The sequence below is a fragment of the Mesoplodon densirostris genome, chromosome 3 (genome assembly GCF_025265405.1).
Source record: "Mesoplodon densirostris isolate mMesDen1 chromosome 3, mMesDen1 primary haplotype, whole genome shotgun sequence".
NCBI classification, from domain to species: domain Eukaryota; kingdom Metazoa; phylum Chordata; class Mammalia; order Artiodactyla; family Ziphiidae; genus Mesoplodon; species Mesoplodon densirostris.
This window is the reverse complement of record NC_082663.1, coordinates 28,509,560-28,526,027: the sequence shown is the minus strand read 5'-3', so window position 1 is coordinate 28,526,027 and position 16,468 is coordinate 28,509,560. Positions and strand designations below refer to the sequence as shown.

The window sequence follows — 16,468 nt, the reverse complement described above, 5'->3', positions numbered from 1 at the left end:
TCCAATATAGCAATGGGGCCTGATAACACTGATAACTTTTTTAAAGCTCTCCAGGTGATGGTACAGTGAGAATCACTGATAGAGCCCCAGTCCTTAGGACTTTTACTAAGTAACTGGAATGATAAGATTGACTAATTACAGGGACTAACGAACAATCCAAGACAACGCATGATCAATTATCCAATTGTACGTTAGGTTTGACAGGTGTCATGGACTTTTTGGCAAGAGAGAAATCAATGGCAAAAATGGAAAAAGTCATTAAGTTGTTGTTGATTCTATGCTGATGAAACTAGAAAGGTTGTCTTATTGGGGGTGAATAAATAGGTGTGCTTGGCCTTTTGTCCTGCTGAGTTCTTTGCGTGTTATATTATCCTTCTCACCAATCACTCAGAGCATGTAAACAGTCTTCTGTTATAAATCTCCTAGAAGAGGTATGATTGTGGAAGACACTGAAAAAAATGAGATGGACAACAGAGAACAATTTGGCAATAGCTCCTGAGTCCTGGGCCTGGAAAACGTTTGCAGGGAAATAAAGAGGATGGGTCTCACTTTAAACTAGGGACAAACATATGCAAGATGTCCCCAGGAGACTGTGGAGGAAATTTCAGAAAGAGAAACAAGGAAGTCTGTTATCACCTTGCAGTGACATAGTAGAAAGCCTTGTAGCAAGTAACTAGATAAATTAGACTTTTAGTCAGCTCACATTAAGGCCCTTCCAGAATGGCATTTGATCTATTCAATAGTGTGTCTGGCCTCCCTTAGAAATGTCAGAGGTAGGACAGAGTAATTAGAATAATAGAGTGGGCATTTATTTGGTGTCATATCATATGGTTCCAATATTAGCTCTTTATCCACACCAGATGGCCAGATGTTAAACACCAAAAAATAAATAAGTAATCTTATTAACTGAAGAGTATAACAGACTTGAGGGAGAGCTTTCTTCTAGTATTTTTAACCAGAGATTAAAAATATAAGAATCAAAGAAGTTCTACCTAAATAAATCCAATATTTTGTAAACATACGTAATAGTACAAAGTTTAATCTTCTTCAAAATTCAATACTGTCTCAAGGTCAGAAGGTTTCCTTAAAATTAGGAATGAAGGAATTCACATGCTGTACTGTTTTCCCATGAAAAACAAATATTCCATTTTATTCCTGCATAGAGGGATGAATAAGCAGACTATACGTCTATAGCAACGGTGGACCCAAACCACACTGGGTCAAGACACCTGTTCTGTATTTTGTGTTGAGGAAGATTTGCACAATGATGGGGAAGGAAGAAAAGAGGGGTCTCCGAAGAGGGCTCCTCGCCACTTTCAAAAGCAACTTCTGTGAAACTACTGGGCCCACATCCCAGAATCTTGAGCCAATCTTCCATGATAACATGTAGAGGAAGAGCACACATCTTCATTTTTCCATGGAGAATCCAAAATATTAATTTAGCCAACAGTTTCAACTATTCAACTTATCAAGAACAGCTGACAAAAAATGAAATTATTTCATAAGTTTCTTGTTTTTCTACTCCTTTCTTATTAAAGGGACCAGTGAGAATGTTAACAGGTAGACTGAAGGAGATGGGGGAAGGGTGTCAATGAAGGCCATGCCCCCGATTGATCATCTCCTAAATAATTGAAAATTAATAAGTGTTTAAGTACCTGCTTCACACTGAAATAGAAGAACATTCAATTAGGAGCCAGGAGACTTAGATTCTGATTGGATTCTTTTAGTCAAAAGCAGAAGTCCAAAGAACAATAATTACAAATGATTGAGTTTGTATTATGTCAGGCTCTGTACTATGCACTGTACATAAACTGCTGTTTTGTTTCATCCACATCACTCATCTAAAGTCAGTGTCATTACATCCATTTAACAGATGTGGAGAGTAAGGCCTAAACTTTCCTGAGGTTGCACAACAGAAAACTGGACCTCAGTTTTCTTGACTGAAAAGAGAGGGATTTTTTTTTCTTTTTTCTATTTACAGATATCATTACTTAGCATCTACTTATGCCAGGTAGTCTGCTGGCTTCCGGAGCTGTGATTGAACAAGCTAGCCGTGGCCCTGTCCCCAGAGCTCCCTCTGCTAGGCTGGAGCATCTTCAGGGACCTCCCAGTTCTGTAATCAGAGCATCTGCTCCCAGTTTCTTGCCAGTGGCTGAACTGAATGTGTGTCTCCTCCGGGTGATCTTCTCTGACATGTCCATGTGTGTCTACAGGTGGTGGGCAGGAGAGTGGGAAGCATGTTCGGCGACATGTGGGCCCCATGGAGAGAAGAAGCGAACAGTGCTGTGCATCCAGACCATGGGCTCTGATGAACAGCAGGCTCTCCCGGCTCAAGACTGCCAGCACCTGCTGAAGCCCAAGACCCTCACCTCCTGCAACAGAGACATCTTGTGCCCATCAGACTGGACAGTGGGCAACTGGAGTGAGGTGAGCTCAGGGGTCAAAGGAAGGCCAGTGCTACTCATGCTTCCTCAGCCCCCCACCCAGTCCTCTTCATTAACTAATCCAAAGTGAACTGGGGTAAAAGTGCACAATGGCCAGCGTTTATAACCTCTGGTCTACTTCCTACATTTCCCACCTCCCAGTATCCTATTGTGCTTGTTTTCCATTCTCACAGGATCTTCCTCTCACCTGCCCAGTGGTCAAATACCCGCCAGGGATGAGCTGGATCTTGCTCGCTCAGACTCACGACAGATAATTGAAAAATCCTCAGGATTTTTGCTGGCCCATTATTAAACCATTGGTAGCAAATCAGGGCTCCCCCACCTACCCCAAGAGTTGGTTTGTCAAACATTTACTGGTAGTTATGCTTCATACTAGAAAACCAAATGTGGGTCACTCTACTTGGCATGATAGAGAGTAAGTTTACTTGCCACTTGGAGAAGCCCCTCACATCATCCATCTATTCAATCCTGATCAAGGTTTAAGACATGTAATAATATTAGCCACATAAATTCAAATAGTGTTGCATTTCCCCAAGATTAATCTGATCTAATTCTCTGCATATAATTATAAATTCATGGGCTAGGAGGTCATGAAAGACTCCCAGGCTTTAATTTTCTTTGGGTCACCGTGGGACCCGGAACTATCAGGCCTTGTGCTCCCAGAGTCTGTAGTAGAAGTAGACCTCTGCTTTCTCCAAGGGTGCTGGAGTCTCTTCCCTATGCATATTTCAGTCAGTTACCTAAGGAATGACTAGAAAATAAATGATTTTGTAAAACCAACAGGCCAGAATTTATCGATGGATGCTGACTTCTTATGAGCTTCCTTGGGAAGCCACATGGTTTCCACAATAATGCTACCATTGACCAGAGTCTTAGGAATTCCTCTTAGACTCACCTTCAGAGAAATGGAGAATATTTGATTCAGGAGAATGCCACAGAAAGTTGATTAGAATTAAGTCTGATGGACAAAGGAGTAATCAGATCCATTTGGATAAAACCTTTGTGTTTAAAGTGATATTTGATTATAAATAAATGCAATTGCTTTTCATAGCTTATAAAGTATTATCTAAAGAAGAATTCACAATTTTGTATAAGCAAAGGTTCCATTTCTGAAGATAACTATTTGAAAGCAGAAAACACTCATTTGAATACAGCCATTTTGATAACCTTATTTCCAAAACTATTTCATTAGCTCAGAGTCACAGTTTAGGTTTATTTAGTTTCTAATTCTGTACAGGATATTCTCTGGAGCACCTGGGTGAAAATAAAAAAGATATGGTCCCTTTATTGTAAGAACTTATCAAATGGGAGAGCTAAGACACCAAGAAAGAAAAGACAAAGGTATACATGTAAAGAAAACATACCTACAGCCTAATACAGGCGTGTTACTGATGCATGTGCACACATCAGTAATAGGCCAGAATATCCCCCCTGCTGTTCCTGGAAGGTACAGTCACAGCCTGTGGCTGGCCTGACCTATTAGTCCACTGCCAACCTCGATTGCCGTAAATTACAGTATTGTCAAAATAAGGCTGAATGGGGTATTGTGACTGGTCCATTAAATCTGTTTACCAAAAGTGCGTTGGCTGCATCCAAAGCAGTTAATAATTTTTGTCATGTAGAATTTACTAATTGCCGGAATCTTCATGTATTTTCAAAGGACTGCAATTACACATTTGGCTGAGGAATTCTTTTCATTGTGTTTGTGTTTCTGGGGAGCAAAATGATGTGCGTAACTGGAGAACAGGGCCTGAAAAGTTGGCACGATGTGACAAGTACTAAGTCTGTTGTTCCAAATAGAGGCCACTGCATAGTATAGTGACAGCAGACATGGAATACAGTTTCCAGCATCCACAGAGAGACTGAACCGTTGCCTTCATTCAAGAGATGTGGTCAAGAGAGGTTCTTTTAGTTAAATCAGCATCAAAATATTCATTGAATGGCTCTTCCTTTCTTTCCTTTGCTGTCTTGCTAATGTCTGTACACATTATCCCTCTAATGAGCTTTGCTGAAATATGCTGAATGTCTTTGACATTCTATGCTGGGATACTTTTTTAAGAGATGATATAGTGATTCTTGCTACACATAGTATTTATGGTCTGGATTTTGTCTTGAGATCAACATTAATTGATGAAAAGTAGTGTTCCAGCAATACCTGATCACTTGGTCTGTACTGGGCTATTTGGGTCACTCTGGATGGGCCTAAAGCTATCATGTAACTGGATCAAAATACCTAAGAACTGTGAGGCTCCTAGAATCCTGTAGAATTGTCCTCCCTGGGCTGACCAAGGTGGAAAGCAGAAGAGGGAAATCCATGATCTGCCCTTCCCTGTCAAGGTTTTCCAGCTCTGGCAAGCCCTAACTGAGCTAGTGTTAAACCTCTCCCAGCCTTTACTCATTTAGAAAGACAGGTTATTGGAAGGTTTGATGATAATCCATGTGAGCCCTTCACATAGTGCCTAGTAAATGGTAAGCGTTCACTAAATAGAAACTTTATTATCAGGCAAGAAGACAAGGGTCTGTTTTCCACGCTACTCTAATTTTGCAAGTCTTGTCCAGTCAGTGGCACCCAAGTCCCCAGACAGAATTGATCGGTGGCCCCCGCATTTTCATCTAACTCCCTCCCTGAGCTCAGGGCCATTTTAGATGGGGAGCACTGTAAGCACAGGGCTTAGAGCCTGCAAGTTTTTCATGGGCCTACAAAAATGTTTGAGACCTGAGGGGGGGTGGGGGGAAACAAATGTATTGTTCCAGTAAAGCAAAGGACACTGCAAAATCAGAAATCAATATTAAATTACATATTAAAAGCAAAGAATTATCAAACATTTAGTATGTATATTAAGCACCTTTATAGGTATTAGCACAATATCTCACAATGGTCTGATTAGCCCCATTTTACTGGTGAAGGAACTGAGGCATTAGAGATATTTAGAAATTTGTCCAAGGTCGCACAGTCTCCAAGTGATGAAGCTAGGGTTTGAAGGCAGGCTGAACACTATGGCATAAAGCATCTCAGAAGTCTGCAAAATGTAACAATTTGACAGCTCTCAGTATTCATAAAAAATGTATTATGTTTGGAAACAATTTGTAGATCGGCTTTTCTCATTTTGCTGGAATTCCTGACTATGCATCATGATTGCTGAGAAATGAGAGCCACTCATAAATTAAATGAGTTGGCCTCACCAAATATTTATTTTCAAATGCAAAAGAATAAAAAGCCTTTCAAATTGTTTTTACAGAAGAAGATTATATTTCACTTGAAACTAGAGATGCTTTTTAATATATTTGATGGGCTGTAGGGTGGAACCTCCAAAAGCAGACCTGCCCAGGGTCTGCAAAGATCTTTAATCCACCCTTTTTGTGCCTGACCAAAGCACACAATCAAACAAATGAACAAAGCAATTAATTTGCCCAGCTACTAAGAATGTATTAAGTGCAAAGCTGTTCACTCGGGTGTTGGCTTGCACAAGTGACCAGATAGATTAAATGTTTCGCACACAAGCTCTCCTGACTCTTCAAACAGAAGGCACTGCAGCAAGTGCCAATGGCTTATCTATAGCTAAATGAAAAGCAAAACAAACAGGCAAACAAAATTCATGTGAAGGCCATAGGAGTTCCTGCAAACTGAAGGGAGACAGCATGGAAGGTGAGGAGACATCGCTGAGTCGCTTACCCTCAGTATTTCCTAGTTTCATTCAAGGCCCAGGACACTCTTGTGAGGCTGGACACCTGATGCTTTAGCCTCAACTGCCTGCTCTCTTGGCTTGGGACCTCTGCAAGTGCCAACATCTCAGTCCTTCCCAGATGTCAGCAGCCCATGCTTTGCCAGGTTTCCTGGAAAACACATGTGAGCACCCTTGTCTGAAACAGCTACTCACAGAAAACCAATCTGGAGCCATGCTGATTCTCTGCATCATGTCTGATTTGTTTTTAATTATCTAGAGTACTGTATTCGTTTGCTAGGGCTGCCATAACAAAGTACTACAAACTGGGTATCTTAAACAATAGAAATGTATTGTCTCACCATTTTTGTAATGTTGACTGAAACTAATGCACAACCTAAAAGTCGAGAGTTATGTTTTATTTGGTGGACAAAACTGAGGCATTAAGCCTGGGACACGGCCTCTCAGATAGCTCTGAGGGAGTGCTCCAAAGAGGTAAGGGATGAGCCAAGATATATAGGGTTTGTTTGTTTCTCTTAATTTTTATTGGAGTATAGTTGATTTATGATGTTGTACAAAACAGAAATAGAGTCACAGATGTAGAAAACAAATTTATGGTTACCAAGGGGGGAAAGGGGAGGGATAAATTGGGAGACTGGGATTGACATATAGAGGGGTTTTTGTGACAAAGACCAGGTAGTTGGAACATCTAAAGATTACCGTTAATTAAAGAAAACCAGATATCTCAAGTTAAGGAATTTAGCACTTTTCTATATATGGGAAGATGCAAGAGTCTAGGTTCATTGAAAGCATGCCTTTGATGTGCACCTTAGCTCTCTCAGGCCAGGATCCTATTCTTCCCCATCCTGAGTCCCCTCAGGGCTCACCATCGGTGGCTGTAGTGGCTTGACGGCTGCAACATCCTTTGTTTACTGATATGGCAGGCAACATTTTTCATTCACAGCAACCAGAAGTCCAAGATCAAGGTGTGGGCAGAGTTTGTTCCTTCTGAGGGCTGTGAGGGAGAATCTTTTCCATGCTTTTCTCCTAACCCCCAGTGCTTTGCTCAGAATCTTTAGTGTTTCTTGGCTTGTAGATGCATCACCTTCATCTCTGCTTTCATCTTCATGTGGCATTGTCTCTATATGTGTGTCTCTGTGTCCAAATTTACCCTTTCCATGAGGACTATGGTCAGTTTGGATTAAGGCCCAACCTAGTGACCTCATTTTAACTTGATTACCTCTGTAAAGACTCCATCTCCAAATAAGACCACATTCTGACGTACGAGTGAAGAGGGTGAGCAGGAGTTAGAACTCCGGTATATTTTGTTTGGAGGGGACACAATTCAGCCAATAACAGGTACCTAAGGGTTTTAGCTTACTTTCAAAATGGTTTTCGTATGGGGTCCAATCATTCATTTATAAATTCCTGAGACTATGCATTAAATGTTTTTATGCCCAAAGCATTAGCTGTTTCCCTGCTCATCCCTTTAGCCCAAGCTCTCTGAGAAACCTCAGCTGTGGTTTTGAATAAACTCTCTCTTAACACTACAGCTCTGAGCCAACTGGGGGTCCCCCCCACTGCACAGTGCACCTCAGATGGGTGGAGGTGACTAATTTAGCAGCAGACCTCTTTCTCAGTGGGTTCCCCCCAGAGACCTTAATCTAAGATTGATGGCAAATGAGGGCAAGATAACTCCCAGGGAGGACATTAACAGATTGACAAACGCTTTGTCTGGTACCGGGGTCAAAATTATAAGGTAAGGGGGTAAGATAATCATAGCAGAAATTGGTTTAGAGAATTCTGAAACTACCAGTTGAGATGAGTTCTAAGTGTGGCTTTGTTTTTGTTTTCGTTTTTGTTTTTTGCGGTATGTGGGCCTCTCACTGTTGTGGTCTCTCCCGTTGTGGAGCACAGGCTCCGGACGCGCAGGCTCAGCGGCCATGGCTCATGGGCCCAGCTGCTCCGCGGCATGTGGGACCCTCCCGGACAGGGGCACGAACCCGTGTCCCCTGCATCGGCAGGTGGACTCCCAACCACTGCGCCACCAGGGAAGCCCCTAAGTGTGGCTTTGTGTCCTGCATTTATCTCATCTGAAGGGTTTGACAGCTTCTAAGGAGATAAACACAGTTGGAAGATGTACTGGAAGAAGCATGGGCTGAAGGCATAACAACACTGCTTGTTATGCTGTGACTATGAGAAAAGGCAACTGAGTTTTTAGGTCCAATATGCTTGGTAGATAGTTAACACTGACTCTCTCACTGGGCACAATATGCCCCAATGTGAAGGAATGGTATCCATCGATTATTTGAAAGATTCCATGTCTCCTGAGTAAGGAAAGCAGATGGGGATGAATGGTAGGTGGAAAACATACAAACTCTCCCAGACCCAGGTATCCATTCATGAAGTTTTGAATTGCCATTTGGGAATGGGGCAATAGTTACAGATCATCTGCTTTTTCAAGAGAAGCTAAAAACCTGGAATTTTAAAATGATATCTGCTCATTTTTAAATGTTGGCCGCTAATTTGGTGTTTGTATTTCGTTTGTTTGCTTGTTTGTTATGAAGTTGAGCAGACCAAAGAATACATGCCAATGGGCCACATGTAGCCCTTAGGCTGCCACTTTGGTGTTTCTGTTCTAGAATAATCTTCTGTTTTGAAAGATCAAAAGCTAATGTATTTTAATTAAGCAACCACCTAGATAATGATTATTTACTCCTGCTTTATTCTTTTAGGCTGAACAAGTTCACAGTGAATAAGATTATTTAATACTTGTAATTTGTAAATTAAAAATAAAAAACTTGGGCTCCCCTGGTGGTGCAGTGGTTGAGAGTCCGCCTGCTGATGCAGGGGACACGGGTTCGTGCCCCGGTCCGGGAAGATTCCACATGCCGTGTGTGGAGCAGCCGGGCCCATGAGCCATGGCCGCTGAGCCTGTGCGTCCGGAGCCTGTGCTCCGCAACGGGAGAGGCCACAACAATGAGAGGCCCACTTACCGCAAAAAAAAAATAAATTAAAACAAAACAAAACAAACAAAAAAACTTATCTATCTATTAGTCCTAGGAAACCTGAATCTAAAAGAAAATCCAGCAATAAACCCATGGGATATATGGGCCTTTACAGGTGTCTTCTAGACTTGTGCCAACAACTGCTTTACTCAGACACCTGCTCACTTCACAGCATGCCCTAAGACAGGTCTGTTTGTCACTCTGTGCTTCATAAGGATAGTAGAAATTGGGGACCCCCATGCCCTTTGTTATTATTATTACTATTGTTATTATCAACATCAATATTGTAACAGTGATAATCATAGCTTCCAATTCCCAATTTCTTCTATATATTATGTGCTGTGTTAAGGTTGTTTTCTTATATAATATTCACAGCAGCCTTGAAAGGTGAGTATTACTTTCAATTTCTAGATGAGGAAGCTCTGAGGCTTAGTCCCTGCATCATGCATGAAGTTAATAATGGCATCTTGAGGGCTTTAAGCTATTTCGTACAGGTTTTATAGCTCTTTTACTTCATAGTTCAACGTGGGGTGGAGGGCACACACCCATATATTTTTGGATTTTTAGAAATGCTTGTAAAGTTGTACAGTAAAGTCTGTGGGTATTAGGGGCATTGCAAATCAAAACAAACAAAAAGGGAATGAAAAGAAAGAAAAGGAAAATCAAAGAGTTTCCTACTATGAGCTTTGTCTACTCTGACATTTCTTGGAAAGAAAACCCAAAGCAGAGTATTCCTGCAGCTTGAGAATATTTGGCATTAGTCCTAGCAGGGTCCTCATTTATGAATCACCTCTGGATCAGAGCCTACCTGAGGTTGCCATCATGGAAGTATGTTCAGACATACATGGAGGATTATTTGGTTAGACTGATACATTTTTACAAAGTGGAGATTTGAAAACCCTAGGAGATGGGATCAGAATGTAATAAGTGGAGAAGTGACTCAGGATGACTAAAATGGATGGAGCATAAAGTGTCTCCATACACAAGAAGAGCAGAAATATTGTAGTAAACCAGGAAAATAAATACCCCCAGCCTGCCTGTCCCAGGCTCCAAAGTGAAGTGAGTCGTGGAAAGTGCTGGAAGAAAGCATTTCCTCACTGCTGGGCTCTGAGAGCTTTAGCTGGTAGTCTCCACATGGTTGGAAATTAGTGTGCATGTCTTGGTCCATGAAGCACCGTTCCCACCAAAGATTAATTAACATTATATCAGAACTTGGAAGTTCAGTCTTAGATCTGGGCATTTGAGTGTTTGTTGACATCTTAAACTCACAGCTTTATTGGTTGACCCCAAACCTGCAGTTGAACATTCCCTGAGCTGCACAGTCTTCTGTGCTCACGTGTCTCTCCTGCTTTTCAAAGATGCTGATTTCAACAGATCTATCATATATCAGTGAGTGATTATGCTGGATTGGAGCAAAATAAAGGGGGGAGTTATTTTCCAATACAGAGGAAATTGAAAACAGGACTTGAGAAGGCCAGAAATTCAAGCTGAAAAATGCATAAGTTCACAGGGAGAAGAATTTTCCCATTCCTGATTATTTTCCAAGTAGAACAGTCATGTAATAAATATGTAGTAAGTGATCATTGTATCCCAAGAACTATCCTGGAATTCAGTTACGGATAAGAAACAGTTTCTGCCTTTGGGTAAATTTTCAGAAATCAAAAGTTTGGTTAAGTCAATAAGTAAATTCAGTAGACAAACTGCTTTCCACTGTGCTGTGCTAGGTGTTTTTTTTTTTTTTTTTTTTTTTGCAGTTCGCGGGCCTCTCACTGTTGTGGCCTCTCCCGTTGTGGAGAACAGGCTCCAGACGCACAGGCTCAGCGGCCATGGCTCACGGGCCCAGCCACTCTGCGGCATGTGGGATCTTCCTGGACCGGGGCACGAACCCGTGTCCCCTGCATTGGCAGGCAGACTCAACCACTGTGCCACCAGGGAAGCCCTGTGCTAGGTTTTTTTTTGGTCTGTGGGGAGGGGCATGGAATTAATCTAATTCTTACTCTGCCACTGACTTACAGCCTTTCAAGCAGGTTCCTGGGTGTCAGCTTCCTCTCTTGGAAGAGATGGAATAATAATTCCAACCTTGTAAATCTCACAGCCCTATAAATCTCACAGGGCTCATATTCACAGAGTATCACACAGAATAATGGCTGTGAAGCTCTTTGAAATCCAGGAAACATTATGTAGTCCCCATCTTCAAGAAACCTACTGTAGGGTCAGAGATGTGAGACAGACGAATGCAAAACAGTCAGCACAGACTCCTGGACAGTCCATGTTCAAGAACCAATATTTGGTGGTTAACTTAAAATGTCATTGGAAAGGAAGGCTAAAAATGGAGCAGTTTGGTAAAAATATGGATTTTTTTCAAAATATCAAGAAATTTAGTGTTATGTAGCAACTATGTGTGGTTTGCAGCTGCTAAGACTGATGACATTGTCTTTACCATGAATCCTGAGAAATGACTGTCCTATTAGGTTTCCCCCAAAAGGCAATCTAGCTGCCTGTGCCCTACAGAGCCTGGAGGGACCACTAAGGAGGGGGACCTGCCATTGCCGTCCATGTGTGTATCAGCGCCATGCTACAGGACTCCCCTAACTCTTTGGAAATGGTATCTCTCCACCTCTGGTTAACTACCCATCTTTAAATTTCATAAAAGGTCCTGGATCTGTATACATGTGTGAGTATGGTTATTGTCTCGTTTTTAATCTGAGTCCATCTGACACAGGCAAGAAAATGGAGCTTAGGATGCCTGAGTGAGGCTATGTGGCCATATGGATATAAAGGGAAAAGCTCATATCATTAAACTAATAGATTCCAAAAAATACGTAAACAGTTTACATTAATTTAATAGCATCAAACCCTAGGGAAGATAATATTACTATCTCTTTTTAAAAATTAGGTGATCTGTTTAAATCATTTCACTCTTTGTGGATCTACTATCCAACAGGCATAGCCCAGGGAGACTTCAGTTTTACTATTTCATGGTTTGCATTTTCACTTTGTAAAGGGTAAATGGTTAGTCCTGAGCCTTAGGTGGTCTCCCAGAGATACATATTTACATGGGAAACTAAAACTGAACAGAAACCTTATACAAAGGTAGAGAATGATTTTAGCTGCACAGTTCAGTTTCTACTGGGCCTGTCCCGATCTGCCATAAACCTTAGCATGAGAACTAACACATCTTTCCACCACACTAGACTAACAGCCGTCTCTCTTTTCCAGTGTTCTGTCTCCTGTGGTGGTGGAGTGCGGATTCGCAGTGTCACATGTGCCAAGAACCACAATGAGCCCTGTGATGTGACAAGGAAACCCAATAGCCGAGCTCTATGTGGCCTCCAGCAATGCCCATCTCGCCGGAGAATTCTAAAACCCAACAAAGGCACAATTTCCAATGGGAAAAAGCTACCAACAACTGACCCCTTCAAGCCCATCCCTCCAACTACACCTAGTCCTAGGGTGCTGACTACACCCAGTCCTAGGGTGCTGAGTACACCCACAGTGCCTGGGCCTATGAGCACAAGTGCTCTGATGATCAACAGCCCTGGTCCTACCACAGCCTCCAAAGAAGGAGACCTGGATGGGAAACAGTGGCAGAATAGTTCAACCCAAACTGAACTGGACTCCCATTATGTCATTTCCACTGGAAGTACTTCCCAGCCCATCCTCACTTCCTGGTCTTTGAGTACCCAGCCAAATGAAGAGAATGTTTCCAATCCAGACACTGGTCCTATCTCAGAGGGAGACCTTATAGTCACAACAGTGAGTGGTTCTGATTTGTCAACTTCCAGCAATCCTGTGACATGGCAGGTGACTCCATTTTATAATCCCTTGACCAAAGAGCCAGAAATGGAGATTCACAGTGGCTCAGGGGAAGACCGTGAACAACCTGAGAACAAAGATGAGAACAACTCTGTGACATGGACCCAGATCAGAGTACCTGGAAGTGATGCTCCAGTGGAAAGAAGTACAGAAATGCCACTTGGACCTCTGCCAACACCTTATCTTAGAGGGGCATCCCTGTGGCCACCCTTCAGCACAGTGTCAGAAGGACTGGTGCCCAGCCAAAGGCCTATCACTGTCAAAAATGGTGCACCCAGAGCTGAGGGGATGGTCACTGAGAAGCCAGCTAACACTCCACTCCCTCTGGGAGGAGACCACCAGCCAGCATACTCAGAAAAGCCAGTAAACCACCACCCCCAAGAACTTCCAAGCAACATGAATCTAACACAGAGTTCCGGACCAGTCCTGACCGAGGAAGACGCGACAAGTCTGATTGCTGAAGGGTTTTTGCTGAATGCCTCGGATTACAAGCAGCTCTCAACAGGCCGCAGCCCTGTGCACTGGACTGTTGGAAACTGGAGCGAGGTAGGAGTTCTATTTCTTACCCAGGCCTGATTCTATATGGAAATTAGCTAGGGGTGTTGTATTCCTGTGCAAATTTCAAAATGGACTTGTGTAAAACATAGTCTAATGTACAAAAAAGTGAAGCTATCAGGTCCATGCCCTCACCTCCCTCTTCACCTCCTTAACTCCAAAAATGAAAGAAAGAAAACAAACAAATCCAGGGAAGGAGAACAAATGTAGTGAGATATAGTGAAAAGAACCTAGAACTAAATCAGGAGACCTGAGTGAGCCAGATGTGTGACAGTGGAGAATTCAGTCTGTCTCTCTGAGCCTGCTTTTGATCTACAGAACAGTGGAACTAGTGTAGATCACCACTCCTCTCCAGTGTCCCTTCCAGCTACAAACTGTAATGATGCTGTGAAGAGGGACCACTGGAAGGACCTGAGTTCATATTTCATTCAGAAAGCCAGTGTTGAGACTCTGGGTTAAACCTGTCAAGCAATCACAATTGGAATGGAAATCTAAGACAAATTTCTTTAAGAGAATTCTATAGCTCAGTGTATCAAGCATTTCTTTTCTTTTTGGACTCAGTGTTTGCCTGCATTAAAAAAATCTTTATATATATATATATATATATATATATATATATTTTATTAGTTTCTGCTTTATAACAAAGTGAATCAGTCATACATATACATCTGTTCCCACATCCCTTCCCTCATGCATCTCCCTCCCTCCCACCCTCCCCATCCCACCCCTCCAGGCAGTCACAAAGCACCGAGTTGATCTCCCTGTGCTATGCGGCTGCTTCCCACTATCTATCTACCTTACGTTTGGTAGTGTATATATGTCCATGCCTCTCTTTCGCTTTGTCACAGCTTACCCTTCCCCCTCCCCATATCCTCAAGTCCATTCTCAAGTAGGTCTGTGTCTTTATTCCCGTTTTACCCCTAGGTTCTTCATGACATTTTTTTTTAATTCCATTTTTAACTTATTAAAAGGATTAGAAGATAGAGGAAGAAGAAAATAAACATGAGGACAAAGTGTTGGTCCCTGTTTTCAGGTTTGAGGAATTTGGCTAGATATTTGTTTCTTCATTTCTAGAGCTAATTACATCCTTTGAAGCATCAAATTCATTTCTCACCCACTTGAATTTCAAATGCATAGTACTTGAACTTGTTAAAAATAACTTGACAATGCAAAAGAGGACTTTGTGGCAAAATAATCACATGTTGATGTCATTCAGCATTTTTGATGACAACGCATGACTCATCTCTAGCTAAAAAGAAGTGTTAACAGCTAATATAAAATAACAATATATTTCATTTATGAAGCATGTTAATTTCCAAACCACTTCCATATGTAGTCTACTATTTTCCCTTTTTGACAGTCCTGGGGAGTAGGTAGGGTCTTGTTTATACCAATTTATGTAGAGAAAAACTAAGATTTTTAACAGTTAAGTAACTTGTCTTTGGACATGTCAGTTGGATGATGAATCTTCTAAATCTTTCTGCTCTTATCTGCTGTCTCTCTAGTGAATTTTAGTACCAATCGATAATTTAGCTATATAAAATTCTTTTGTATGAATTAATCAGCATCATTGGTCCTGAAATTGACTATAGTGGCAAAAAAAAAGGTATATTCAAACTTCCAAAATTTTTTGTTTGCATTTGAACTATGTTTCACATTGATTTACTTTAAGTTCTAAAGTGAAATCACACTCATTTCATTTTCTGTCAATGGAGGGGCATCTTATTATCCCCATTTGGAAGTAAAGAATCCAGGTTAAGGAGGAGAAAAGATTTTCATGTTTAAGAGTAATCCAATTTGTTGTAAAAAAGGAGAGGAGTGGGTCTCATGATCCCTGACATTTTAGTCAGGCTTCTTTCCATTAGGGAAGTCCTAATGGGCTCTTAATGATGAGGAGGATGTTGACAATGAACATCTATAAAGTGTGTGCCATGCTTTATAGCATGATTTTATGCTAATTCACATGCATTCATGTGAATGTGTGAATCCTCACCACAGGCCAAGGAGATTTGTAATATTTCCCCCCATTGTAGAGATAAGGAAACTGGAGCTGAAAGGTGAAGCCAGAATCACACACACTCATGAGTGACATGGCAGGGATTTGAACCCAAGCAGACAGACTTCATAGCCTATGATCCATTGCTTTGCAAATCAGAAAACATCACCACTCTCTCTACCTTCTGCTATTTTTGTTTCTTCTTTGGTCATATGACATAAAAACAATGCCAGTTATGTGGTGACCCTGGGTGGACAGATGAAAAAATCACATAGTTCACAAGAAGGTACTTAAAATAACATTGAGGGCTCCGTGGTTACTTTTGACTTTACAGGGGCAAATGGTGCCTATAATGTCACTGCAGTGGGTTCAGCCTAGATGTTTTGAAATAAAAATGTTCTGTTTAGGTTTTATGAATGATATCCTTTTAAGTAGTACCACCCAAAGGTATCTTTCTTTCCAAAAGCATGGGGCATCCCTTAAGGACAGATAAATAGGCTTATTGTTCTGCATCCAAGAAAGCAGTCTGGACAGTGTGTCCATACTCAAAGATAAAGAGAACAAGTTATGGAAACTGAGGCTACTAGTTAATTTGTAGGATTTTGTTAATTAGCCAATGGAGATGAAGTCTGAAAGTACCTACCATTAAAGACACTGTGGGCCTTGAGAAGAATACCAGCTAGGTCAAACAGAGTGTGAAAGTGTAGATCATAAAAGGCATATATATGGGATCAGTATCAGAATAAAGTATGAATGACATGCATACAGTATGTGTATGTAATTAGAAATCACACACACACACAGAGTCTAGGCTGTTGTTAACCAATAGAGCCAAACAAGTTATGGTTCGCCAGAAATTGATTTCTCACTCAGCATAATAATACAAGGGGATTCCATGTCTGCAGTGGTGGTAGTAGAAAATGATGCTGGGAATCCAGTCTGACAATGGCTCCGCCATCCTCCCGTCTTCAAATTTGCCCTGGGGTC

General features: G+C 41.5%; 1 protein-coding gene across 4 annotated transcripts in view; it reads left to right on the top strand.

The window, feature by feature from the left end:
- The window catches only part of ADAMTS12 (ADAM metallopeptidase with thrombospondin type 1 motif 12), a 418,668-nt gene that overhangs the window by 328,877 nt on the left and 73,323 nt on the right, over window positions 1-16,468 (top strand). For all 4 annotated transcript variants that reach the window (XM_060092771.1, XM_060092772.1, XM_060092769.1 and 1 more), the window contains exons 18-19: window positions 2,214-2,427; window positions 12,334-13,476. In XM_060092771.1, the coding sequence (XP_059948754.1) occupies window positions 2,214-2,427; window positions 12,334-13,476 (1,357 nt within the window). The remainder of the gene's footprint in view (window positions 1-2,213; window positions 2,428-12,333; window positions 13,477-16,468) is intronic.